The sequence below is a fragment of the Pollachius pollachius genome (genome assembly GCF_949987615.1).
Source record: "Pollachius pollachius genome assembly, chromosome: 6".
Taxonomy (NCBI): domain Eukaryota; kingdom Metazoa; phylum Chordata; class Actinopteri; order Gadiformes; family Gadidae; genus Pollachius; species Pollachius pollachius.
The window spans coordinates 709217-737132 of NC_136939.1; the positions used below are offsets into that span (position 1 = coordinate 709217).

Below are 27916 nucleotides of genomic sequence, written 5' to 3' on the forward strand. Positions count from 1 at the left end.
CACGGTGCGTTCAAAACGTCCTAACGTATTCCACCTCGCGTTACTGCCCCCTAGCGGAGAGCCCAGACCTCACGGTGCGTTCAAAACGTCCTAACGTATTCCACCTCGCGTTACTGCCCCCTAGCGGAGAGCCCAGACCTCATGGTGCGTTCAAAACGTCCTAACGAATTCCACCTCGCGTTACTGCTCCCTAGCGGAGAGACCAGACCTCACGGTGCGTTCTGGGGTAGGACGGAAGAAAACCATCTTTACAACTTGTAATTGTTACATCTACGGAAAATGCAACTTGCTGGTGTGACAACTTCGGAAAGTGCACAATGTAGATTTGTAGAATATGGCTCAGAAAACATCTCTTATTTAGCTGTATCATTGACAATCAATGTATGTGTGTGTGTGTATGTATGTGTGTGTGTGTGTGTGTGCGCGCGTGCGTGCGTGTGCTGGTGTGTTTGTGTGTACTCGTGGGTCTCTCTGTCTCACTCTTTCTGATACCAAAATATTGAAAATATTGAAAGTGAACTTCACATGTTGTGAAATAATAATAATATATATTATTTTTTTATAATGCACTTTACATCAACTCAATGACCTCAATGTGCTACAATGCATATTAAAAGATAAATACAACATAAAAGACTAACTAGATTAAAAAGAAAATAACAGAAAAAAAATAATTTATGTCCCTAAAAGGCCTCCGCATTGCCAGCCGATTGCAGTTCATAAGCTTATTGCAGGCTTCAGCTCACCTAGCCAATGTTCCAATATTGTACAAAACAGAAGGTGTGTTCACCCGTTGCTGTTTGCAAAAGGGCTGTCCTTTTCAATTTCCGATGGAGCAATGACTTCATGTATAGTTGGTCGATAAATCCCCATCTTAATTGTATACTGTAGTAAAGAGCAGCGTTATCCATATGTTTAATCATAGACATTTAGCTTTTCGCTGTATTTAAAATGTGGTACCTTATTCTAAGAAGTGGACCCTGTGCAGTGTATGTTTTGTTGAAGTGAAATTGGATGTGTTTGAAGCCGGTCAGGGGATTTCTCATTGATTCAGTTTCATTCCGCCCTTTGTATTGTGGATGAAGTTGGTCGATCTCGACTCCCCCACACGATTACGACCAGGCTGACCTGACTGGTATCCCTTCACAGAAGACCATGGCCAGAGAGGGATACTGGTGTCCATGGTTTCCACCATATGTATGTCTTTTACTTCTTTCTTCCATGCTTCATTTCAACCCATCACTTGCTTCCTCAATACCAAAGTGCTTAGTACTGTTTTCTGGCCATACTGGGGCTGGTATCAGGGTGGACAGCTCCTACCATCAAATTACTTCTGTACCAGCTGGCCTGCCCCGAGGTCTAGTGTGGTTAAACATCGGGGAAAATCAAATTCAAAGAGTTAGCAAGCATCATTTCAGGTATTTCTCCAACCTTACATTGTTACACATTCACCAGAACCAGATTGCTCACATTGAAGAAAGTTCTTTAGTCCATCTGATAGGGCTGAGGGAATTGTACATGCAAGATAGCAAACTGACCAAGCTTCCGAAGCACCACTTCCATGGTATGTCGAAGCTGTCAGTGCTGGACCTCAGTAGAAACAAAATCTTGCTCATCTCTCCTTCTGCCTTTGAGTTAACGTCCAGCTTGCGAACGGTCAAACTAGAAGTCAACCAGCTTAATGGAAAAGCTAACATTCTGCCCATCTTCCAACTACCACACATTCAGGAAATACACATCGGTGGTAACAACTTATCCTCTTTTGAATCCAAACATCTGCCCCACAGCATGAGCTCCCCTGTCACAGTGTTAAATCTATCTTGTAATCCTTTAGAAGTGTTTAGCATTACAACAGGCTACTTTCAGGATCTCGAGGAGATCGATCTTTCTGGTTGTGGAAAAGATGTTATGCATGTGGACCTTCCTGACCCATCTTTTCTCAAGAGTATAACTCATATTAATTTTCATAATACTACAGTCTCTTTTGAAGGCATCGGTGAGACCCTAGGGTGTGTTGAGTCCCTATCCTATCTACAGCTCTCTGATATGGAGAGATGGATCCACAGCGGTGTCCTCAGAACAGCCTGCAGAACCCTATCTCTGAGGACGCTGGACCTCCGTTGGAACTCTTTGGGCAGTGACGGTGACCTGCCCCAGTGTGGCCAGCTGAACCAGTTGGACTTATCTAACAACAACATTATCGATCTCTCCAGTCAATCAGTGCAAACAATGAAGCGACTAAGACGCCTTCGTTTGCGGGACAACGTCCTGCAAAAAGTGCCATTGGTTGTAAACAGTCTTTCCTCACTAGAGATCCTAGACCTGGGTTTCAATGACATTTCTGAGTTACGCTGCTCAGATTTTGTTTACTTAACAATCCTCAAAGAACTATTTCTCCATTCCAATCACAGAAATTAAAGAGGTGTGTCAAAATGATCTGAAAGTTATGTGTTTAAATTCAAATATGCTTTTGGAGCTGGGAGGAGTTTTCGAAACCAGACTCCAGAACCTACAATTCATAGATATGACTGGGAACGAAATACAGGATTATTCAAAGGGCAGTTTTAGAGGGTTGGAATCCTTGCAGCATTTGTGCTTCAAGGATTGCGCAACCTTCAGTCTTAGCTTGTATTTGCCATTCGAAATGATTAGTTTCAAAGGACTGTATGGGTTTAGAAATCGTACAATATAAATGGAGTTGCCAGAGGTCTTAAATGGGACATATGCAAAGAATTACAAAGGCCTAATGGAATTACCTTCTCTGAGGAACATTACAATAATATGCAAAAGTCTTCACCCTCAATTTTCTATTTATATCCCTTCATATTGTTTGCACAAAATGAGACATTTAGAGCATTTCACAGCAGTGAACTTCTATGTCGAGGAGCCAAATTTGGACACTTTTATAAACGCACCTCATTTGAAAAGCCTTAAGGGAAAGTTTTCTGACGCCATGCAAGGCGTCTTGCTCATCCCTGAGCAAGACGCCTTGCATGGTTGACTCTGCCGTCGGTGTGTCAATGTGTGTATAAAAGCGTCTGCTGAATGCCCTAATTGTAATTGTATGCTCTTCCTCTGTGCTTTAATTTGTATATTCTATCATTAGACCTGCATTATAACCTCTTCAAATAAACTGTTTATGCAAACACTGCTGTAACATTGTAGATGATAACTAAGAAACATTATAAAATATTTAAATTCTGAGATTCTATTTTTGGTCTAAAAAAGAGGTTGTGTAAAATATATATCGTTCATTCCATCCTTAAGCAGTGTCTGATCTGTCTTGGAAATGGGACAAGGCTCGAAGTCCTAAAGTTCCCAATTACTGTGAACGTAGCAGGAAAATCAGTTCATCCAATGCATTACGGAGGCGTCTTTTAAACTGAGAAAACAGATGTTAAAATAAACTGGTTTAGTACAACAATTATTGTAAATACTGTGAATGTAATCAGTTTTCTTTAGAAGTTGTATTTATACCACCGATGGTAAAAGTATTAGATGACAAGCTTATCACACAAGCTGGTCATAATCTATCATTATATTTCGTTAATTGTTTTATATCCGTATATCCGTTATTAGTCCGTATTACCAACGATTGACTAAATGTGAACGGTCTACCTGACCAATTTTCTGGCGTATTGTTTTGCAAATAATCTTCGGCCACCTCCATTTGTAATACAATAATGTATGACCGTTTGTATGGGATGTTAATCATAATGCAGTCTATAGTACATTGGCTTTTCTAGTATTTAATATATGCCTTCTGCTTTGGAGTGCGCGCTTGCGTTGAAAAACGGCCTACGTACATTGTGTAACATTTGGGCGCAAGAAATGTTGGTGAATCGAGTCTGAGCGTGGAGACTCGGGTGATGCCCGCTCGGATCACAGGACTACTGTACCGATACCGAACAGCCCTGATGGTAGCAGCGACGGGCGGACCGTAGGGCACACCGACCCGGAGGACTTGGGGCTATTGAAGAAGACGCTTCTCTACTGTGTGTCCTTCCAGCTGGAAGACAATCTCCTAACTAACATCCAGCTAACTTTCAGTTCAATATTTGTCGCGGCCGTTTTATTGCGTTTTTCCCTCTTCCACCATCACCAACTCACATTGTGCAGGTGTAGGAGGGGGCGGTGTGCAGGCCGGTCTCACTGAGACCCTTTTGGACGCTGACGTGTTTCAGCGGGCCATGCCAAACCTGCAGTGTCAGATGCCATTTTACTGCGTCGGAAACCCCAATATATTGGGCCTGTCATCTCACTAGAAGTTGTTCAAAGTAGTACACGGCTGGTGCGGTGGGGAGCTACATGGTCAGATGCATTGTGCACTCTTCGTGCTGAAGCTTATGGGTCCTGCGTACTCAAGCTCCCGGCTCCCACACAAAAAGGTGTGCTGCGGGGGTCCACCGCACGGTCTGACCGCCTCACATCTGGATCGTCCGTCCTCAGTCATCTGAGGCCTAGGTGGTCGTGAGGTCCTCGGAGTTTAAGATCATCTCGCTGTGATCGCTTCCAGAGGATTTTGTGTTATTGAAACCGGTGTTATTATATCGGCACGATTGGTCGGCTTTCATCGGCTCTGAATCCCTCGTCCATAGCCTCAGTGACTATAGAAACGTTATCCAAGGTACGAGCTCATCGGCCGGGGACTTCCCCTATTATTATTTTGTGCATTTTTTAAAGGCCACGTTAGGGTGACATTGCATTCGTTTTCTCTTTCCACCACTGTCGTTTTAACTCGGCGACCAGACACAAAAAAGTGAAAGTGGAGGATTGTCCGTCGCACGCATTAAAGCTCCGGGATTTCAGCGTCTGGCTGGCGTTCCCCCCCACCCATCCCGCGGTGACGGTTATGGGTCGGAAGCGGTGTGTCGGTGCAGATTGTTCCAAGATGGCGGCCGGGTGCTGCGGGGTGAAGAAGCAGAAGCTGTCGGGATCCCCCGGGTCGGGGGGTCCTGGCGGGGTGGGGGCGGGGAGTGGGGTGACGGGAACCGGACACTGTGGGACAGACTTGGGGATCGGTTCCTCCACCGCCGCCACCACCACTGTTGCAGCGGGGACCGTGGGCAGAGTCAACGGCCTGGGGGGACCGGGGGGAAACGTGAACAACTGTAGTAGTGGTAGTGGTGGCGGCGGTGGCGGTAGTAGTAGTAGCAGTACAGCCGTGCTGTCCCCTACCCCGGCCGGCTACAATTCGTCCGGCCTCTCCCCTAATCTGAGCCCGGGATCCGGCTCGGGAAGCGGCGTGAGGAAGATGGTGGTGTCGGCGGAGATGTGCTGTTTCTGTTTCGACGTGCTTTACTGTCATCTGTACGGATACCAGCCGCCAAGGACCCCCCGCTTCACCAACGAGCCCTAGTGAGTCCCTTTGTGTTACACCCGGCCGGCGGACACCACCGCAGGGGGCTTTGGTCACGGTGACATTCGTGTGTTCGTTCGGGCCATTTGGTCGGGTTTTAGTCGAGGAGTGGATCGAGATTAATTAATGCACATTGACAACTTTTAATTTAACATTTAGAACTAATAACCACCCGGCGGGCTGCGGCCTGGTCCCCAGCTCTCCACCGACTGCCCTGTCTTCTTGTTTTTCGGCATATTATTATTCGTTCGTATCCATGACAGCTCTAAACAGTTATTGCACATAGTGGTATCAGGTTTTCATGTGTTAAATGTGTTTCGGAAAACAACTTTGTGTCCATTTGAAGTGCGGTCATATTTTATATTTAGCGTTAAGCCTGTTCGCTGTTAGCCTGGTTGCTAGCATTGATTTTAGCCTCGGAGTTTCGAACCGAACGACTGGCCAAGTAGTTTACTAAATCACCCACTAAGGCTACGAAAATGTATATCAAGTCGAAAAGTAGTGAATTAAAGTAGTTTCTGATAGTTTAAGACCCAAATCGTTGTTAAAGCTCACGACTGCCTATTCTTTGGGGGGGCTAATGACGGTTAGCTGTATCGGCTAACAGCCACACGGCAGCCCGCCAGCTCCTCGCGACCCGCCGCTGGACGTCTCGCGGACGCTCGGTCCTAACGGTTGTGTTTGAACCGAACCAGATGACCGTTAGGGTTCTTTTTGAACGGAACCAGATGACCGTTAGGGTTCTGTTTGAACGGAACCAGGTGTCGGTTAGTGGGTCATGGTTCTGCGTTCAGAGAGCCGGACCGGGACTCAAACAACAAAGAAAACACAGCACACATTGCCCATGTCGGGACATTTAGGTTTAACTTAACAGTTAGTTGATTAATCAAGTTGCTTTACAAAAATGTATGAATATGCCTGTGACAACACTATTAAAAAGTCAGTTTTCATTGTTTTATTCGGTGAATCAATTGGATTTTAACTTCTTGTGTATAATTGCAGCTGTTTGGGCGCCCTCTATTGGCCGATACAACCGACGCTTGATGTATGGTATAGAAGTACTAGTTTTATATAGTGTAAGGTACACCATCAATTACTAAGATCTGTCGTGTTACATCTTATTTAATGCTGCATTGTAGCCAATTAAAGATTGACAGGAGTGCACCTATTGGTTTAAATTACATCAATGTCTTATGGTAATGTGAGGTAATCGATAAGGCCACCTCTACGCCAGTTTGGCCTTTTAAGTTTTACAGCCAAGAGATGGGGACATTCGGGACCTTATAGTTCATACCTTACCCTAAGTAAGGAAATGTTTGACAGGATACTCATTTTTTTGGCCCATAAGAAAAATAAGCTGTCATGGCTCAGCTCAGAGGGAAACTGGGTATCAGTTTGATAGCTAAATTCACACGGTTCATCTGAATGAGAACATACAAGAGAATTTGATTACCTTAAAGTAATAACACAGTAGAGACAAGGTGAAATATGGCTATATATAAAGACGGTACCGCAAGTAACATGGCCTGTTCCTTTAAGAGAGCGCTGAGCTGGAACAATTCGATTAAAGCATTAACTGTCATTGTTTGACAATGTCAACAACTGGGACATCTCTTATCATGCGTGTGCTAACGAGATCAACAAAAGGCAATCAAATCATTTTCAGTCAACGTTGGAATATTAAGGTTCGGCCATGACCCTTGACCTTTACTTTTTCAGCGTGCGCTGCGTTAGACGTTTCTTCTTCTCTTGCAGCCCGCTGTTCGTCACGTGGAAAATAGGGCGAGACAAGCGGCTGAGGGGATGTATCGGTACGTTCTCGGCCATGAACCTGCACTCAGGACTCAGGGAGTACACCCTTACTAGGTAAGCATCCGTACACCCCAACCCCGTACAGCCTGCCAGTTGGTACAGTCCCCTGGGCGGGTCGATCCTTCACACTTCGGGGTCGACGCCCCCATTTGTGATGTCATGAGCGGCTCCATTTCGAAGCGGCTTGTAAGGGCTAAAATAGGAGCCGTAAAGATATTACCAATCATTGAAGTGACTTGGGCGACAAGTTAAAAAATATGAATTTAATTATGTTTGGCCCTTGTTGGATTCTGGCCGGCCTTTCAAAGGGCCCCTTCCAAGGGGTGGGGTGTTGCAGCCGTTAAAGGCCGCTTTGAAGCCGTTTGTGACATCACAGGTCAGCGACCCCAATTCAAACCCGGTGCTCTCTTGGGGTGCCAGAGGCGCATCGTGGCTGAACCACTTGCTTGACTGATTGATCAACGTGAGCACCTGGTGGTAGAGCAGGACCCTCACAATGGTGATCGACCTTTGACCTGTGACCCCGTGTGTGCCGCAGTGCCCTTAAGGACAGCCGCTTCCCGCCCATGACGAGGGACGAGCTGGCCCGCCTCTTCTGCTCCGTGTCCCTGCTGACCAACTTCGAGGACGTCGGGGACTACCTCGACTGGGAGGTGAGGACCGGGGTCTGTACCCCGAGGGGGTCAGGGGTGGGTCTGTACCCCAGAGGGGACTACCTCGACTGGGAGGTGAGCGCCCGACGGCCATACCCCATTTGGGGTGGTCTGTTCCCCAAAGGGGGGTCAGTACCCCAGAGGGGCGGTGTCTGTACCCCAGAGGTGCGGTCCCTCTGTACCCCAGAGGGGGGGGTGGTCTGTACCCCAGAGGGGCAGTCCCTCTGTACCCCAGAGGAGGGGGGGTCTGTACCCCAGAGGAGGGGGGGTCTGTACCCCAGAGGAGGGGGGGGGTCTGTACCCCAGAGGAGCCGGTTTCTTGACGTCTTTCTCCCTCTGTCTCCAGGTGGGCGTCCACGGCATTAGGATAGAATTTTTCAATGAAAAAGGATCAAAACGAACTGCCACCTATTTACCAGAGGTTGCAAAGGAACAAGGTGAGTATCTGTTGTCTATAAGCCCATGGATGCTCTACATGTAGGGCTTCTAACCCACACAAGTTCAGAAGAAGATCCCCTCAATGAAATGTGATTTCTCTACAGGTTGGGACCACATTCAGACCATCGATTCCTTACTTAGGAAGGGAGGTTATAAAGCTCCCATTACCAATGACTTCAGGAAGACCATTAAGTTAACCAGGTGAGGCCGGTGTCACTAAAACCTGTTGTACTGTTCCCACTGTCAGTCCAGCACATTCCAGAGGCATTCTGGGGTCTGTAGTCCGGAAATAAAACCAGCCTTACGTGTCGAATGCCAATTCATAAAAATCTTAATTATATTTACATTCAGGGTATTTGAGAGAATTCTGCCCGGCTGGTGTTTTCTTTGGAAACATGCAAGGCGTAGCATTTAAGTTTCTCGATCTCAAATCAAACCCCAGATGGCTAAAGGCTGTTCAAAGTGGTGCTAGCTGTCCGCCGGCGGACTGGACCGGGCCGTATCGCCCGGTTGCTCCGTCTGCAGGGAAGGCCCCTGGTACCAGGGGCCCCTGGTACCAGGGGCCGATAGCAGGGTCTTACCCTGTCCGACGGGGCCAGGGACTGTTGGTGGTCCGGGCTCGGCTCCTGTGTTGTCTCGTTGTAAACACCACTGTCCTGCCCGTCCAAAAGGCCCTGTGTGTCGACCAGTGTCCCCGTCCCAATTACCGTGTGTCGACCAGTGTCCCCGTCCCAGTTACCGTGTGTCGACCAGTGTCCCTGTCCCAGTTACCGTGTGTGTTGACCAGTGTCCCCGTCCCAGTTACCGTGTGTGTTGACCAGTGTCCCCGTCCCAGTTACCGTGTGTGTTGACCAGTGTCCCCGTCCCAGTTACCGTGTGTGTTGACCAGTGTCCCCGTCCCAGTTACTGTGTGTGTTGACCAGTGTCCACGTCCCAGTTACTGTGTGTGTTGACCAGTGTCCCCGTCCCAGTTACCGTGTGTGTTGACCAGTGTCCCCGTCCCAGTTACTGTGTGTGTTGACCAGTGTCCCCGTCCCAGTTACCCTATGTGTTGACCAGTGTCCCCGTCCCAGTTACCCTATGTGTTGACCAGTGTCCCCGTCCCAGTTACCCTATGTGTTGACCAGTGTCCCTGTCCCAGTTACCTTGTGTGTTGACCAGTGCCCCGTGTCCCCGTCCCAGTTACCTTGTGTGTTGACCAGTGCCCAGTGTCCCCGTCCCAGTTACCGTGTGTGTTGACCAGTGTCCCGTGTTCCCGTCCCAGGTACCGTAGCGAGAAGATGACCATGGCCTACGCAGAGTACATCGCTCACCGCCAGCACCACCACTACCAGAACGGCGTTGGCCACCCCCTCCCCCCCTACAACCATTATTCCTGACAGCGAGCCCCGTGACCAATCACTGCAGCTCTCCTCGGACCTGTTCCCGGGAGAGCCCGCCCCCGCCTGGTCTAGCTATTTCTACTACTGTACCATTTTATGATGATAGTTTCCGTTGCCATGGTGGCCGTCTCCCAGACGTTGGCATGGCAACGGGCGGCAAACAAATTTATTACGGCGCGAAGTCCGCATTTCCCCGCCCTCTTTTTTCCTTTTTATTTCCTGCCGTGAAGCTTTTGCAGCAGCATATATAAACGTATATCTCCCCTCCTTTTTTGAATTTGAATTACGATTTTTCTTTTTCTCCAAACTTAAGTCTTTAATAAAAAAAAGAAAAACCTAGTGAGGTTTTGGTTCTGTGGATGAGAGCGTCTCTCATGGTGGGTCAGGACTAACCTGGTATTCTAGAGCTGAACCTTTCTCATGCTTTTCATTTTAATCCCTGTGTGTGTGTGTGTGTGTGTGTGTGTGTGTGTGTGTGTGTGTGCGTGCTAGATGTAGCAAGGCAGCGGCGGTTGGGAGAAGTCTCATGCTATTTAAGTGAGAGGAAGAGGTGCGATGGCTTTGGCCGGGTGTCTGCGAGCACTCGACCCCCCAGCTGTAGATAGATGGTCTGACCGGTGGGCCGGGGCTGGTGTATGTGCCTCTGTGTGGATTAAGCTTCTCCAGGAGGTGCGCCCGGCTAGATGAATAGGTTCTATCGTTTGTGATGTGTGAAGTGTTTCCCTCGCCGCCCGCCCGGGGGGGCGGGGTTTTGTGGGGCGAGGTAACCTATTAAAACTTGAACAGCGTTTGATTGGCTAGGTATAAAAGCGTTTATCTTTTTATTATTATTATTATTCCTTTTTTGCAACTATTTCTACATTGTACGATTTAATAAGGAGCAAGCCATTTGTTCATCTTGAAAGCCGGATTGTCTGCGGGTCATCTTTTGTAAAGTAGATTAAACAGTTGGAGGGATTCCCCTGAACTCTGCGTTCTGAAGGTTAGGTGGGCAGATGTATTCACACGGTCGGAGAGGGAGCTCCGACGTGGATCCACCGTCATTGTGTGTTTATTAGAGTTTAGGAGCAGGACCCGACGGGGACGAACTAACCACCTAAAGCCATAAACCCAAGGCATGCTTCATGAGTGTTGTTGGCTGGATGTCATCGCTTGTCTTGGATGAATTAATAAAGCTTCACATGTGAGCCCCAAAGCCGTTCCACGGAGCCCTGCTCCTGTCTGGGCCCCAGTCACAGGGTGCTCATGTAGTGCCATGACCCCTCTGGGTGTTGCCGGTATGTAATTAACTAATTGACACGGTCTAATGACCAAAGTCGTTAGTTGTTTTAGCTCCCAAACCCCAGAGATATCAAACCACTCTGACGCATGAAGGGTGTGAGTAGTGAACGCGTGAGTGAGGCGTTGCGTTGGCCGGGGGTTTCGGTCTCAAAGCCGCTCGGGGCCCTGCCCCAATTCTCCCCCTACCCCTAGAGTGGAGCCCCAACCCAAGATCACTTGAACGCCAGCCAGCTTGGTAGCTGATGTGCAGCTAAGGGCCCTCAAAGCAAGTGCTCTTGTTAAGGGGAGAGAAATGGGACCGGGGCTTTGATCGCTGGGCCCCCCTCCCGACCAGACCCCCCCCATCCTACGGGGTCTTGACCCAGGTTGCAGAGAACAGCCCCCTGTGGGGTCAGCTGTGGGGTTAGGGAGGTCAAGAGAACACCGTCTCAGCGAGGGCTCCTTTATTGTTGAAGACTCCAGATAATAACAGTGAGGGGGAGGGGGGGGGGGCGTTCTAGGGACTTTATTGAAGCCATTTCCCCTCGAAAGACGACAGTCCCGTGCATCCAGGACCTCTTTGGGTGTGCAGTACCTCAGCTGTCCTGGTGTCCGTTCTGTGCTGCGTTCCAACGGCGGGTTCTGGTTCAGTATCGCTGCCATGTCTCCTTCACCATCATTGTTTTTTGTTGAATTTTACCAACCGGCGGTTATTTCCTTTATGCAAACAGCCAAGGGCTTCAGGCGATCCATCCACAGTAACCCCAAACTACCAGACTTGAGTTGTGTTGCCTTAACTGGTGTTAATAATGTCTGGACCAGTATTTGGTGCTGTAGTTGTTCCTCTCCCACCATCGACTGTGCTGCACTCCCATCTCGTGCTTCTCCAGAACTCTTCTGGTCCTTTAAACGGCGACAAACTACACAACCACATGTTTTTCTTTTCTTCTGCTGCAAAACCAAATTGCCCACGCTCCTCTCACCTAAAGTCTTTGTATAGACATGCAATGTACTCTGTTGCATGCGTGTATGAGTATAACCTATGGTTTTAAATCCATGATATGCTTGATCTATCGCTTAGACACTCGGAACCACAAAGAGATTTTAGAAGACTAAACATATGGTGCTATCAGACCGGGCGTCGGGGCGGTCAGCTGACCGGTCATGAGGACTCATCTCCATATCACTAACCCGACCTGTGGGGTTCTCTCTCCAGCGGCTCGCCTGTGAGAAGGACGCACCACGCTTGAACTCTCACAAGAGTCATGGAAGGTACACCTCCATGTGGAGGACTGACTATTCCCTCCAGACACCGAGAGACGCCCCCTCATGTGGGTCCCCTTTTTTAACATCCTTGATATATGCAGATATCTGTTCAACAAAGTGTTTCTCGTGCCGTGCTGGTCAACGTCCCTGCAGGCTTGAAAGGGCAAGAAGTCACCCCTCCCCCCCCGGTTTAGCCACCCTAGGAGAGGATGAGGGCTCGGTGGGTCAACGCACAAAGTCTGCCGGGTCGGAGGTCGGTTTCGCCAGCTGCAGCATCTCCTCTCCACATACTGCAGCTGGACGAGGAACCTCCTCTAGAGTCCTCCCACTGGACAGGAAACCCGACCACCACCTGGTCCGCTTTCATGTCCAGTGGGAGGGTCGGTTGATGTAGTCATGGACGGTCTTCATCTCCATGTCTTACACATTTTCTAGCATTTTTTTATGTTGTTAAACACGGATATCGTGATTTACTGTCGGTCGAAACCCGCCACCAAACAATCATGACTTTATTTTGTATATTTATTCATCCTTCTACAATAGAACGTAACTGGAGGTGTTGTTTGGTGACCAACCCATGGAAGATGTAATCCTTTTCTGTCGTGTTCTGTCAACACTTTGTGTACCGATACCTCATAGACTGTTGGTGGAGGCGGTGAGACTCTTCTTGTCGTAGCATACTTTTGGCGCCGTAACCAAGGGTCAGAGTTCGGCCGTAGCATTCGTGCGAGGTCGTTCATCGCCGTGGAGAATGTTTGTGTTGTGACCTCGCGTGCGTTTTGACCGAAGGTGCAAAAAACCAGCCATGTGCAAACAACATGCTGCTGTGGGCGTGGCTCCCTGCCCTTCCAAACACAGTTCTGCAAGCGACAAACCATCTCCTCCTCTGTCCGTTGGTTTGTGTGGTACCTCGAAGCTGAAGCAACCCCATCTCACCGCGTCTTGTCCTCCGGCCCCCCGGCCACAACCTGTAGGGCAGAGAGGACAAGATGCTGGGTTGCACATCGTATCTTACTTATTTTTGTTTAATTTACAAAAATGAAAAATCCCATGGTGTGCCTCCTAGCTTATGGGTTTTTAAATGTTTGTTTGTTTTTTCCCTAAAGACCAGCAGTTATACTTTATATAAAATATGGATTTTCCTTATTTTTATGCTATGTAAGATGAAAAGCCTGTTTTCTTTACTTTGGACCCAGTAGCTGCACTGGTATACAATCGCACTGATAGATGATAATTAAAAAACATAAACAAGACATGGATCAATACTGATACAAGCAAATGAAATAAGAAAATACAATAAACTTGTGTTTGGAACTTTTATCTAAAAAAAGGAATAAAAATAAAAAAAAAGAGAAAATGACTGTTTTTGTATATTAAAATAAATTCTTTTCATAATAATATTTTGGATCTAGTTTCAAACTTATTTTAGTGGTTTTCTATGTTCTGAGTATTGAGACACAGTTCTGAAAGACTTCACTGTACAAAATGGTTTTAATTTGCAGTGGCTGAGAGTTACCTGGAGTAACGTCCCTCAGACTTTTTGTTTTGGGTTTAAAATGCATTTTCTCTTTTCATTAATGACTTGAAACGTTGTTGGAATACCGTGGCGGTGGGTATTCTAAAGGCATCCCCTTGTAGAGCTATATAGATATTTCTTCTCCCTCTAAACCGCTATTAGTGTGACCAGACTTGAAACGGGCATTTATTATAGTACTCCCAAAAAAATATTTAAAAGTTTTAAAAGAAGATCAAAAAAATGTGTGGGGATGGTATAAAATGTATATATACAGTATATATGTGTATATATACAGTATATATATGGGTTATTATCGGTATGTAAGCCATGGCTGTGGAGACGATAATGTAGTTTTAAACATTGTTATTACCTTTTAAAACCATTTATTCAATAAAAAAAAAATAAAAAACCAAATGAAAAGAGACATACGTGTGTACTGGAGTTCTTTCTTTGGCGCGTCAATTTCTCTGCTCAGGGATGACAAGTAGACCAGGGGATGGAACCAGAACCCTTCGGCTCAGTTCTGCTTTAGACCGAGGGGATGGAACGCAGAACCCTTCGGCTCAGTTCTGCTTTAGACCAAGGAGATGGAACCAGAACCCTTCGGCTCAGTTCTGCTTTAGACCAAGGGGATGGAACCAGATCCCTTCGGCTCAGTTCTGCTTTAGACCAGGGGGATGGAACCAGAACCCTTCGGCTCAGTTCTGCTTTAGACCGAGGGGATGGAACCAGAGCCCTTCGGCTCAGTTCTGCTTTAGACCGAGGGGATGGAACCAGAACCCTTCGGCTCAGTTCTGCTTTAGACCAGGGGGATGGAACCAGAACCCTTCGGCTCAGTTCTGCTTTAGACCGAGGGGATGGAACCAGAACCCTTCGGCTCAGTTCTGCTTTAGACCGAGGGGATGGAACCAGAACCCTTCGGCTCAGTTCTGCTTTAGACCGAGGGGATGGAACCAGAACCCTTCGGCTCAGCACCAGAGGCCGCGTCCTGAAACCCCTTCACTGGTCCCCGGTCAAACAACCTCTTCAAGCCTTACAACAGAATGCGCTCATCTCCATTATCTGGCCCCTGCTACCCCATCCTCCCCCATGACCATATCCTGGACAGGGCCCTCTCCATCACCCCCCCACACACACACCACAAGACGCCATCTTGTTTTCAGGAACAGCTTTGAGAGGGAATTTAACTATGAATGTAAATCTTAATTCATGATCCATCCTCTTGCATTGCATGGCTGGGATCATTAACCAATGGCGTGTGGTGGATTCCTATTATTCCTGTTTTCCTTAAAAATGACTTAAACGTTTACAAATACAGACGGTAACTGCTAGATGCAAGAAGTAGTGGTATAAGAGGTGTAGTCCACACGATGCACAGAAACACAGATGGAAACTAGTATATAGTATAAAGCATTTCACCAATTGATAAGTACGTATGAATGAATCTTTGAGGCATTGATGACTGATGGACCGAATGCTCTTTTATTGTCAATACAGCACAGTGGAGCCAAACATGGTACAAAAAACTCACCGCTGCCTTTAAAACGTATGCTACAGTAATACAGAGTGAAAATCCCTCAAAACTCCAAGTACGGGAAACATTTTAAACATTACAATTATCAATTGAGGCAAAGTTAACATCATGGATGAATCTCGTCTAACGTGGCGAGTTGGTCGAGTTCCCCACTCGACGGCCGAGAGCTGAAATCACGGCTGCTCTAGAACAATCTAGAATACTCTGGTTAGACATATTATTGTTACCGGCAGAGTAGGACACACACACACACACAAACACACACACACAGACAGAAGTGATGCACCTTCGACATGACGTCATGGCGATTGGAATGCTGTGAAATGGCTGACCAATAGAAACACAGATTGTTGTTGTGTTCGTTCAAGCCCACAACAAGACGGTGGGTGGAGTAGCCCCCCTTGGAGGACAGGTCGTAGTCATGACTACGCTGATGGAGTAATCATAAATAGTAAACAGGACCACAGTCTTTTTTTTTATGCTTTAAAAGAAATGTATGAATGACTACAATATTTTTCATGTTACTGTTAGGAATTATGCAAAGAAAATAATGCTTCATACACGCACACAATACACACACACATTTTCCCAAACACATACACACAGGCGCCTATGAAAAATTAAGGTTTTCAGGACAACTTCAACTCAGCGTGTTCAAAACAACGTAAAAAACTAATTCAAGGCAACAGAACCAAAACCTTTACTGAGAAATTCCCTGGAGTAGATTCTAGAGATCTCCTCTCCGACCCGCACTGAGACCTGTCTCTCAAGACCCCAGGGGCCCTCAGTGTCCCCCAGGCGGTCTCTTGAACCCCAGGGGCCCCGAGGTGGTCTCTGGACCCCCATGGGCCCTCAGTGGCCCCCAGGTGGTCTCTGGACCCTCAGGGGCCCTGAGGTGGTCTCTGGAACCTGGGTGGCCCCAAGGCAGTCTCTGGACTCCCAGGGGCCCCGAGATGTCTCTGGACCCTCAGGGGCCCCAAGCGGTCTATGGACCCCTGGGGGTCTCAGGGCACCAGGAGGCCTCTGTTCTAAGCATGAGAGCAGAGCCGGGCTCATCACTAGAAAGAAGGACGTTCACGGACCTCAGAGAATACTCACATAACGAGAGACAGAGACAGAGAGAGAGACAGAGACAGACAGAGAGAGAGAGAGAGAGAGAGAGAGACAGAGACAGACAGAGACAGACAGAGAGAGAGAGAGGTGTGTGTGAGTGAGACTTTTAGAAAAGTAAAGAAAGAGAAAACGAGAACAGAACGAAAACAGGCATACTGGAACGAAAAGGCGAACGTGGTCGAACGGAGTGGAGGAGGAGGAGGAGACAGGGTGGAGGAGGAGGAGGAGGAGGAGACAGGGTGGAGGAGGAGGAGGTGGAGGTCAGTCCATCTTCTTGCTGCGCAGGCGGGCGGAGTCGAGCAGGGCGTGGCAGGCGGGCGCGGCGTGCTGGCACAGGAAGGTGAGCGCCTTGCCGTGCAGCAGCGTGAGCAGCGTCTGGTGCGCCGTGGCCCACACGCGGTACCAGGGTCCGTAGAAGGGGTCCGACACGGCCGGGCACAGCATGCTGTTCAGGTTCACCTCCGTCACCTGGGCACAGCACAGGGACCTTACACAGGGGGCGGGGCTCAACTCAATTACTATCGCCCTTAATCACAGGTCCAACGCCCCCCTAACTCCTGGGCCCTACGATAACCCTAACCCCCCCACCCCCCCCTTACCCTTTGACATCGTTAAAGGGACCTAGTCTCACCATTGGTGATTAGTGACATCACACTGCCTATAGTGACATCACACCGCCTATAGTGACATCACACTGCCTATAGTGACATCACACTGACTATAGTGACATCACACTGCCTATAGTGACATCACACTGACTATAGTGACATCACACTGACGCTATAGTGACATCACACTGCCTATAGTGACATCACACTGACTATAGTGACATCACACTGACGCTAGTGACACCACACTGCCTATAGTGACATCACACTGACGCTATAGTGACACCACACTGACTAATGACACCACACTGACTATAGTGACATCACACTGACGCTATAGTGACACCACACTGCCTATAGTGACATCACACTGACTATAGTGACACCACACTGGCTATAGTGACATCACACTGGCTATAGTGACATCACTCTGACGCTATAGTGACATCACACTGACGCTATAGTGACATCACACTGACTATAGTGACATCACACTGACGCTATAGTGACATCACACTGACGCTATAGTGACATCACACTGCCTATAGTGACATCACACTGACTATAGTGACATCACACTGCCTATAGTGACATCACACTGCCTATAGTGACATCACACTGCCTATAGTGACATCACACTGACTATAGTGACTTCACACTGCCTATAGCGACATCACACTGACGCTATAGTGACATCACACTGACTATAGTGACATCACACTGACGCTATAGTGACATCACACTGACAATAGTGACATCACACTGACGCTATAGTGACATCACACTGCCTATAGTGACATCACACTGGCTATAGTGACATCACACTGGCTATAGTGACATCACACTGGCTATAGTGACATCACACTGACGCTATAGTGACATCACACTGACGCTATAGTGACATCACACTGACTATAGTGACATCACACTGACGCTATAGTGACATCACACTGACGCTATAGTGACATCACACTGACGCTATAGTGACATCACACTGACGCTATAGTGACATCACACTGACTATAGTGACATCACACTGCCTATAGTGACATCACACTGACTATAGTGACATCACACTGCCTATAGTGACATCACACTGCCTATAGTGACATCACACTGCCTATAGTGACATCACACTGACTATAGTGACTTCACACTGCCTATAGCGACATCACACTGACGCTATAGTGACATCACACTGACTATAGTGACATCACACTGACGCTATAGTGACATCACACTGACGCTATAGTGACATCACACTGACGCTATAGTGACATCACACTGACGCTATAGTGACATCACACTGACAATAGTGACATCACACTGACGCTATAGTGACATCACACTGCCTATAGTGACATCACACTGCCTATAGTGACATCACACTGCCTATAGTGACATCACACTGACTATAGTGACATCACACTGACTATAGTGACATCACACTGACGCTATAGTGACATCACACTGACGCTATAGTGACATCACACTGACGCTATAGTGACATCACACTGACTATAATGACATCACACTGACGCTATAGTGACATCACACTGACTATAGTGACACCACACTGACTATAGTGACATCACACTGACTATAGTGACATCACACTGACTATAGTGACACCACACTGCCTATAGTGACATCACATTGACTATAGTGACATCACACTGACGCTATAGTGACATCACACTGCCTATAGCGACATCACACTGCCTATAGCGACATCACACTGACGCTATAGTGACATCACACTGCCTATAGCGTCATCATATCTTGGGCCCTGTGTATCGCCCTGAGAGGCGCAGTGCGGTGTGCGGCCAGCGGAGGGCGCTGCGGTCTCACCATGCCCAGGCCCTGCAGGAAGATGAAGTGATAGAGGAACAGGATCCCCGTGGAGAGCAGGGCCCACCACATGTCCCCCAGGGGCTCCGGCTTGTAGGCACCTGTTCGCACACGCACACACGCGCACACACACACACACACACACACAGTGAGGAATGTGTCAGTGCATGGTATGTGTGCTGGTTCCAGGACAGAGTGTACCGTGCTGTTCTAGGTTAATGAGTGAGTGCTCTGCGTGACTTCACGACGGTTGCCATGGTGCACCGAGACGCAGTCCTCTCATTGGACGGCCTATTGGAATACCGAGGGGAAAGGAAGCCTCCTGTAACACTGGGTTGCCGGGCGGGTTTCCACGGCAACTCAGCAGGGAAGCTCTATGCCTTAACGCGGTCTTAACGTCTGCCCGGATACGAGCAGAGACCCCCAGGCCTCCCTTGGAGCCCATTGGTCGGTCTTTGACAACTCTAGTCCCGCCCTCAGGGTTGAATGGTTGGTGATCCAAACCACCGTACGTCTGGCCGGCTGCTGCCCAGAGAGAGTGGGGTCCTGCCCCCCTCTCCTGAAGCCCATCAGGGGCCCCAAGATCTTCATATCGGGGTTCAGGTGTTAGCCTAGCATCAGAGCAGCCCTCCCGCGCTGCCGTTAGCCTAGCCTCAGAGCAGCCCTCCCGCGCTGCCGTTAGCCTAGCATCAGAGCAGCCCTCCCGCGCTGCCGTTAGCCTAGCCTCAGAGCAGCCCTCCCGCGCTGCCGTTAGCCTAGCCTCAGAGCAGCCGTCATGCTAGAGCCGCTGCTCTAGCATGATGCATGAAATGTGCATCGCAGGACTATCCTGGAGCCTATTTACTGAGCGGGTAGCTTGATAGAATCGCCTAGCCATCGATTCAAAGAGAGCAAAAGATATATAAGCTAAAAACAACATCATACAGCCCTGATATTCAGAAGCTCTGCAATGTAATTTAGAAACAAAAATCCCATGAAACTGGGTGAGAAAGGTAGCGGGTGTTAGAATATCTCATTCATTATAGCAAGTTGTAACCCTGAGTTAATATAGTTATTTGCTCATGCAGGCCCCACGTGTTGCTGGGAATCAATGCAACAAGATGACTTAGCACTGAACTGGACAGTCACAATTCAATTGTTTGATATTTTCTATGATTCAATGATATTCATTTCATTTGCACAAACATGGACTGAAACGGAAGAGCTAGGCCTACTCAATTTCAACTTAAAAACCTGAGTTCACTTTTCCTGCATTCCTCCCTTAATTATGAGATGTAACATCCACTCAAATGCTTGTTGTGTAGCCGATGTTTTATTGCAATTGCATGTATTCATTGTCAAAACTCCAATTGTTGTACATGTCTATACAGGCTATTTAATTGCTAAAGTAGCTCAATAACCTTTTACAACAAATATGCGGCCCCATACAGCTATCCACACCCCATTTCTAAACAAAAATGGCCCTTTACAAAGAAAAGGTTGCAGACCCCTGGTCTAGTGGCAGGCAGCCCTCCCGCGCTGGCGCTAGCCTAGCGTCAGAGCAGCCCTCCCGCGCTGGCGTTAGCCTAGCGTCAGAGCAGCCCTCCCGCGCTGGCGCTAGCCTAGCGTCAGAGCAGCCCTCCCGCGCTGGTGTTAGCCTAGCGTCAGAGCAGCCCTCCCGCGCTGGCGTTAGCCTAGCGTCAGAGCAGCCCTCCCGCGCTGGCGTTAGCCTAGCGTCAGAGCAGCCCTCCATGCTGGTGTTAGCCTAGCGTCAGAGCAGCCCTACCCTGCTACCGTTAGCCTAGCGTCAGAGTGGTGGCCAGGGAGCGGGGCTCACCTCCTTTCCGCAGCAGGTAGACGGGCACCAGGTAGAGCATCACGTGCTGGATGTAGTAGATCTCCTTCTCAAATGGCAGCTGGGGAGGGAACGGGGTCAGAGGTCAAAGGTCAGGCCAGCGGCATCACGACAGCAACCAGTTTCAGTTTGTTCATGACACTTTAGAGGAAAAAGTGGAGGAGGGGGAGGAGGTGGGGAGAGGAGGTGGGGAGGGGAAGAGGAGGGGAGAGGTGGGAGAGAGAGTTGGGGAGAGAAGGGGAGGGGGAGAGGTGGAGAGGAAGGGGGGAGTTGGGGAGAGGAGGACAGAGGTGGGGGGGAGAGGATTAGAGAGGTGGGGGAGAGGAGGGGAGAGGAGGAGAGAAGAGGGGAGAGGAGGAGAGAGGTGGGGGAGAGGAGCAGAGAGGTGGGGGAGAGGAGGAGAGAGGTGGGGGGGAGAGGATTAGAGAGGTGGGGGAGAGGAGGAGAGAGGAGGGGAGAGGAGGAGAGAGAGGAGGAGAGAGGAGGGGAGAGGAGGAGAGTGGTGGGGAGAGGAGGGAGAGGTGGGGGGTGGGGGGAGAGGAGGAGAGAGTGGTTGAATCAGGCTGGTTGTGATCCCAGTGGATCATACAGTAAGGCTATCAGCCCTCCACTGTATTATACAGTAAGGCTACCAGTCCTCCACTGTATTATACAGTAAGGCTACCAGTCCTCCACTGTATTATACAGTAAGGCTACCAGCCCTCCACTGTATTATACAGTAAGGCTACCAGCCCTCCACTGTATTATACAGTAAGGCTACCAGCCCTCCACTGTATTCTACAGTAAGGCTGGTTCAGTACGTGGGTCTGATATGTTGGGGGTCATACACCCCATAGAGCCTTCGTAGGCCTTCTCTTCATAATAATATGAATATTAATCCTAATAATTGCTGGTAGTTTACTGTATGGCCGGTTGTGAATATGGGTTTGATGAAGACTCACCAGTCTGGTGTTGAGGATGGGGAAGATCAGGGCCAGCAGTGCGCCGTTCAGCATGTGGACCTGCAGCCTGCAACGCAACACAACATAGTTAAAACACACAGAACAGATTAAAACAACACAACACAGTTAAAACAACACACAGAACAGGTTAACACAACACAACACAGTTAAAACAGCACACAGAACAGATTAAAACACACAGAACAGATTAAAACAAACACACAGAACATTAAAACACAACACAGTTAAAACAACACACAGAACAGATTAAAACACAACACAGTTAAAACAACACACAGAACAGAGTAAAACAACACACAGAACCGATTTAAACAACACACAGAACAGAGTAAAACAAACACACAAACAGTTAAAAACAACACACAGAACAGATGAAAACAAACACACAAACAGTTAAAAACAAGTTAACAAGTTAAAACAACACAACACAGTTAAAACAAGACACAGAACAGTTTAAAACAACACAAAGAACAGTTTATAACACACAGAACAGTTTAAAACGACACACAGAACAGTTTAAAACACAAAACTTTCAGATCACTAATCAACACAATCGAAAGCCAGCATTCATTATGAATAAGGATGCATTTCATTACTAATTTCCTTTTATTTGTATTGTGTAATATTAGTGTAAAAATGTATAATCTTTTGGTTATTAACCTATGAAATGAGTTCTCATTATTAAAGAACAGAGGTGGCGCTGTGTCCAGGGAAAGGTCATGATGGAGCTTCACTAGTGCTTTGGTGTTGTACTCCAAGATGCCATCCGGTTGGGGTGTCAAACCCAGGGCCTTTGGCCTCAGAGTTGATGTTGAAACCACTAGCCTACCCGGCCGTCTGGCCACACGCTTTCCCCAACAGGAAGCTCTGTGGAAACCCCTACAGAGGGACAACCGCCACCGGCCACTTCCTCAAAGTGAACACAGTAACATGTCTTTTGTGTACTCTTATCCCACACAGTGGAATAGGAAAATTCACCACTATGTCAAAACAATAATATACGTTCTTCCGGGTGGCAAAAGCCGAAGCTTTCTCTGAAGGCACCACTAGTAAACAAACTCTTCCATGTCATTTGACCAGGGCAGAGGTCAAAATAATCTGCAACCCGGAAGTATCTCGCCTATTCTTTACAAACATTCTGAAATGCCGTATAGAGGGAGTGGGAATCAAACCCCTAACCCTGGCAGTGTTAATGCCTTGCTCTAGCATCAGAGCTCGACAGGGCATCTACATGCCAACGACAGTGGAGTCTTGCAGCATTAGGCCGTTGATTGGAGGGTTGGAGTTCCAGCGTTCACCGTGTTGAGGAAGCGGTTGTGGCCGCTGTGGGCTGCAGTGTTTTCGGACAGGCCTGGCTCTGTTATCATGCCACCCTCGTGTTGTGTTCTCGAGTTATCTCGTATCCTAGCAACAGGATTCTGTCGCGGGGATTCCACTATTCCATACGCGGTGACCAGGTCTCGGGCGCCAGCGAGCCCCCCCTCACACACACAAGATTTTCATTATTTTGTTAACGGAGTAATTAAGTAATCGGGGCACTTATTCCTGGTGAAGCTCAGTGGAGGGCTGATTATGGTCCCGCGTTCACACAACGCAAGGAGCACGCAGAGGCACGACACAGTCGGGAACATGTTTTGGTTCTGTGTCGGGTTTTAGCGAGCGGACCAATCACAGCCCTTGCTGCTGCGACGCCTCGACGGAAGGTTAACATTTTTGGGAGGTGCACGTCAGGCCCTGGGGGTGGACGCAAGGAGGGTCTGCAAGGACGTAAGGGGTCCGTAACCCCCTTGCGTTGCGTGAACGTGGGACCGTAACCAGCCCTTACGTCACAGAACAGAGTTCGGCCCTACATGAGCATAAGAAGGACCTCCTCCTCACCTGAAGATGATCATGGAGGCTTTGCATGGTGGACAGGCCAGGAGGAAGATCTGTGGAGCACAAATGAATCACTTTACCAGATCCTGTTACACACACACACACACACACACACACACACACACACACACACACACACACACACACACACACACACACACACACACACACACACACACACACACACACACACACACACACACGTGGTGATTGATTAACAAAACTCAATCCAGGAAGAAGAAATGTACTTAGAATGGACTTTGAAGCTTTAATTTGCATCCTCGGTGGAAGACCTGTTGAGCTACATTAGGAAAATGAGGGGATCGGTATGATTGCATTCAACCCAAGAACTTCCTGGTTGACTGACATTCGACCAAGCGATAAGGCTTTTTCCCTATGAAAGCAACACCAGCAATTGTCCAACCAGTGACAATTTGGTCAACCAACGAATCGACCAGAAATTGACAGCCCGAGTTATTTCGTTGAAATAAATGAAGTTACAAAAGTATAATAATAATAATAATAATAATAATAATAATATCCTCCTCTTTGATGGATCCAATCCATGGGGTGCTTGAGGCTAGGATCAGTGGCCTTTTATAAACCATTATGCGTCTTCCAATGAGTGTCACAAACCATGTTACAATACAAGTAGGTCAACGGTTCCTGTAAACCAATGGAGTAACAAGGTCTCGTGTTCCCAACCCTAGTTTGCCCATTTTCCCACCATCACGCTAGCATTGTCAACCACACCCAAGGGCCACTTCGGTACACTTCAAATTCAAAACAACAACAAAAGAGAAGGCCTTGGGGAGATGTGGTTGAACCAGTGATGACCTTGGGGAGATGTGGTTGAACCAGTGATGACCTTGGGGAGATGTGGTTGAACCAGTGATGACCTTGGCAGGGCAGCAGGGCTTGTGCTCCGTACCGCTCTCTGACACATCGTCACGTGGAGAGTTACTATTCGCTCATTAGAACTTTAGTTCCGATGCATTAAGGATCTGATGCCCTCACCACTAGAGGAACTCAGACGGACTGCAGACACCACAACCTTCTGACCGGGAGTCAAACTCCCTAAAACACAGACAATGGCCACCCCGGCCTCAGCCCACCCATGGGCTGAGGAGCCAGGGGTTGTGGGTGGTCGCTCCCCCCCCCTGCCTGCCCCCTACCGTAGTGACGGCCCGTGGCTCCTCCCCCTGCCGTAGTGACGGCCCGTGGCTCCTCCCCTCTGCCTGCCCCCTACAGTAGTGACGGCCCGTGGCTCCTCCCCCTGCCGTAGTGACGGCCTGTGGCTCCTCCCCCTGCCCGCCCCCTACCGTAGTGACGGCCCGTGGCTCCTCCCCCTGCCGTAGTGACGGCCTGTGGCTCCTCCCCCTGCCCGCCCCCTACCGTAGTGACGGCCCGTGCAGAGATGGACCCGTCAGGACGACCACGAGGACCTTGGCCCTGGATGGAAGAACCTGACGCTGATCAGGTTCTGACCGGTCTGACGGAGGATGAACCTGACTCTGATCAGGTTCTGACCGGTCTGACGGAGGATGAACCTGACGCTGATCAGGTTCTGACCGGTCTGGGTTGCCCCGCCCATTCTGCCAGCAATTTGAGTTTGCCCTGCAGAAGGGTCTGGAGAAGAGCAATACATTTCTTTCTAGTTTCGGTCATTTTTGCGGGAGCCAATCACCAAGCTGGCTTTTCCCCTTGGCACGCTATTGGCTGGTTAACACAATGACGACAGGGAAGCAACGGCAAGCAGCCAATTGCGTACAGAGTCATTTGAACTAGGCCCGTTGACCACGCCTCTTGCTGAAGAAAATGACAGCAGCTGGGCTGGCAATAGCCAGGCTAGTTCTGACCGGTCTAATGGAAGCACACGCACGTTGAAACCACAACGTCGACCGAAACTAGTTTTCCTTTCCCGCTAATGTTTTAAAAAATGATAAGTTGAAGACAGAAACAGATGACTTAATTTCTGCCCTACCCCATGGAATGGCTCTGCGATAATGGACTGGGTTAAAACGCCCTTGTGCCCATTCTGAGATAATGGACTGGGTTAAAACGCCCTGGTGCCCATTCTGAGATAATGGACTGGGTTAAAAGGTCCTGCTGCCCATTCTGAGATAATGGACTGGGTTAAAAGGTCCTGCTGCCCATTCTGAGATAATGGACTGGGTTAAAACGCCCTGGTGCCCATTCTGAGATAATGGACTGGGTTAAAAGGTCCTGCTGCCCATTCTGAGATAATGGACTGGGTTAAAAGGTCCTGCTGCCCATTCTGAGATAATGGACTGGGTTAAAAGGTCCTGCTGCCCATTCTGAGATAATGGACTGGGTTAAAACGCCCTGGTGCCCATTCTGAGATAATGGACTGGGTTAAAACGCCCTGGTGCCCATTCTGAGATAATGGACTGGGTTAAAACGCGCTCCATTACCTCATCATGTCTCAGACACTCGAGGGACTTCGAGGGAACATGAGAGTTGGAGTACCGGCTCCAGAAGCTATCAGTGTTTGTTTGGTTGCCCTTCTAGGAGGATCTCTGGGCGCTCTCCTGGGAGGTCGGGACCGCGCTGCAGGAGTCAAAGTTCATTTCACACATGCTGCCTGGAGTCTAAATCCCGGGGATGCGTGTGAGGAGGCTGCACTGTGACCTTTAGAGGCCGGATGTGATGCAGGCACCGAGGTTTACAGAGGAAGTCAAGAGGTTCCAGCTGTTAATGTAAAGGCTAAATTCTATGTTTAAATTGGTACTAGTAAGAATTTTATTCTTACGAGCAAAAACGTAATTCTTACTGGTAAGAATAAGAATTTGAAAACTGTAAGTACAATATTACTCGTAAGAATTCAGAATTTAACCGTAATTCTGTCAAGTTAGAATTACAGCATATATATCTAAAATTCTCATTCCTATAAGAATAAAACTCTTCCTAGTAAGAATATAGTTAGTAGTCAGAGTGAAGCAATAGAAGACTTTCTGCAGATGATGCCCTGAATAGAGTGAAACGCGACACACCCTGGGGCGAGATCTCGGCCATGTGTTCTGAATGTAATGGGAGTTCCGTGTCAAGCACATCAAGTTACAACAGGTTTCTTGGCCAGTAACTAACAACAAACTGCATGATATAGTTGTAAATATAGATGGATGAATATCCCTTAGCTGATAGTCCTATAATACTTATTATCTGATCCAGTGCATCCTACAAGTGTCTGAAAAATACCAGCATTGGCGCAAAACTAAAGGACTAGAGCTTCAGAAGAACACTCGAGTCCCTGAACTGCCCTGCATGCTCACCTGCACCATGGTCATCACGTGGCAGGGGTTCAACAGGTAGATCACAGTCTTGGTGGCAAATTTGAACCCGACCTCAATCCCAAAAGTCATGCACAGGGAGACCAGCAACAGGTTCTTCCCCAGACTGTCCTGATTCTGCGTCCGGGTCCAGTCTCTCCCCGGGACCTGGAGCTCCTTCGAGCGGCGGATCTTCCTCAGCGACAGGGCGATCTCAACGAGGGAGATGAGGACGACCACCAGGCTCTCGCTCAGCCGCTGCTGGGGCGCCAGGAACGCGGCGCACTCGGGCCCCCCGTTGCCTTCGAACTTGGGGTCCACGCCGCCGTAGACCCAGTCCAGAAGGCTGTACACGTTGTACCTGGACATGTTCCTCTTCTCGTGTTGGAAAAGATACAAACAAGACGGAATAAAAGACGGCACACTGACGTCCTGGCGAAACATTAAACGCAGGGTGTCTGCTCTCCCGCAAGGTGTGGCTGTGTCTGACGGGCCGACATGAACCCGGTTCCGGGAGGAGAGAGGCTCTAGAGAGGCTCTGCAGCGACCTGCCCACACCTCCGGGAGGAGGCTCTACCACGACCTGCCCACACCTCCGGAAGGAGAGCGGCTCTGCAACGGGCGGAGAGCGGCTCTTCAGCAGGACGAGAGCGGCTCTGCAGCGGGCGGAGGGCGGCTCTTCAGCGGGAGGAGAGCGGCTCTGCAGCGGGCGGAGGGCGGCTCTTCAGCGGGAGGAGAGCGGCTCTAGAGAGGCTACAGCGACCTGCCCACACCTCGGCTAACAGCCTCTCATCTAGCTACGGGTTAGCCACCAGCTTCACACTTCTGGAGTTACGACTTGCTAAGCGGGCAACCCCGAAGCTAATGTATCAGTAAACGGCTAGGTTATCGTCATTATTGTCACGACTAGAAGAAAACCATTCGTTTGGTTTACGGCTGACATTTGACACCGGAGCGCGCTAGTGGCGGGTGTAGCAACTAGCGCTGTTAGCGATGCGATGCTACGAGAAGAGGAGGGAGATCCCGCGAGATAACGGGATGCTGCGTTCTAGACCGAACTGATGCTGGGTATTTTGGTATCACCGTTATCAGCGTCAATTAAAACCAAAAATATAATTAAAACTAGAATCTAATTTTGAACAGACGCACACATACACACGTCG

At 48.7% G+C, this 27916-nt stretch overlaps 3 protein-coding genes across 3 annotated transcripts; 2 read left to right on the forward strand and 1 right to left on the reverse strand.

Moving 5' to 3' along the window:
- Window positions 1–1155: 1155 nt before the first annotated feature.
- LOC307077540 (toll-like receptor 2) lies at window positions 1156–3001 on the forward strand (the record flags this gene model as incomplete). Its single annotated transcript, XM_079738968.1, is given in 3 exon segments — window positions 1156–2408; window positions 2410–2689; window positions 2693–3001. Coding segments are annotated over 3 exon segments (1842 nt in total).
- An 878-nt stretch (window positions 3002–3879) lies between these two features.
- Window positions 3880–14110, forward strand: ammecr1 (AMMECR nuclear protein 1). The gene is made up of 6 exons (XM_079738844.1): window positions 3880–5358; window positions 7115–7225; window positions 7710–7824; window positions 8171–8261; window positions 8367–8463; window positions 9527–14110. The coding sequence occupies exons 1-6, from the start codon at window positions 4853–4855 to the stop codon at window positions 9639–9641; spliced, it is 1035 nt and encodes a 344-aa protein (XP_079594970.1). The 5' UTR covers window positions 3880–4852; the 3' UTR covers window positions 9642–14110.
- A 1041-nt stretch (window positions 14111–15151) lies between these two features.
- tmem164 (transmembrane protein 164) lies at window positions 15152–27717 on the reverse strand. The gene is made up of 6 exons (XM_079738845.1): window positions 26757–27717; window positions 23467–23516; window positions 21568–21634; window positions 20609–20687; window positions 18793–18893; window positions 15152–16801 (listed from the first exon to the last, which is right to left on the reverse strand). Exons 1-6 carry the CDS (start codon window positions 27195–27197, stop codon window positions 16595–16597), a joined length of 945 nt encoding a protein of 314 aa, XP_079594971.1. The 5' UTR covers window positions 27198–27717; the 3' UTR covers window positions 15152–16594.
- Window positions 27718–27916: the final 199 nt, after the last annotated feature.

Coding starts and splice junctions, on each gene's coding strand:
- tmem164 (XM_079738845.1), bottom strand. CDS start 27,197: ATGTTTCGCCAGGACGTCAGTGTGCCGTCTTTTATTCCGTCTTGTTTG. Junction 21,635..23,466: donor GCCTCCATGATCATCTTCAG/GTGAGGAGGAGG, acceptor GTTGCGTTGCAG/GCTGCAGGTCCACATGCTGA. Junction 18,894..20,608: donor CTACCTGCTGCGGAAAGGAG/GTGAGCCCCGCT, acceptor GTGTGCGAACAG/GTGCCTACAAGCCGGAGCCC.
- ammecr1 (XM_079738844.1), top strand. CDS start 4,853: ATGGGTCGGAAGCGGTGTGTCGGTGCAGATTGTTCCAAGATGGCGGCC. Junction 7,226..7,709: donor AGGGAGTACACCCTTACTAG/GTAAGCATCCGT, acceptor TGTGTGCCGCAG/TGCCCTTAAGGACAGCCGCT. Junction 8,464..9,526: donor AAGACCATTAAGTTAACCAG/GTGAGGCCGGTG, acceptor TTCCCGTCCCAG/GTACCGTAGCGAGAAGATGA.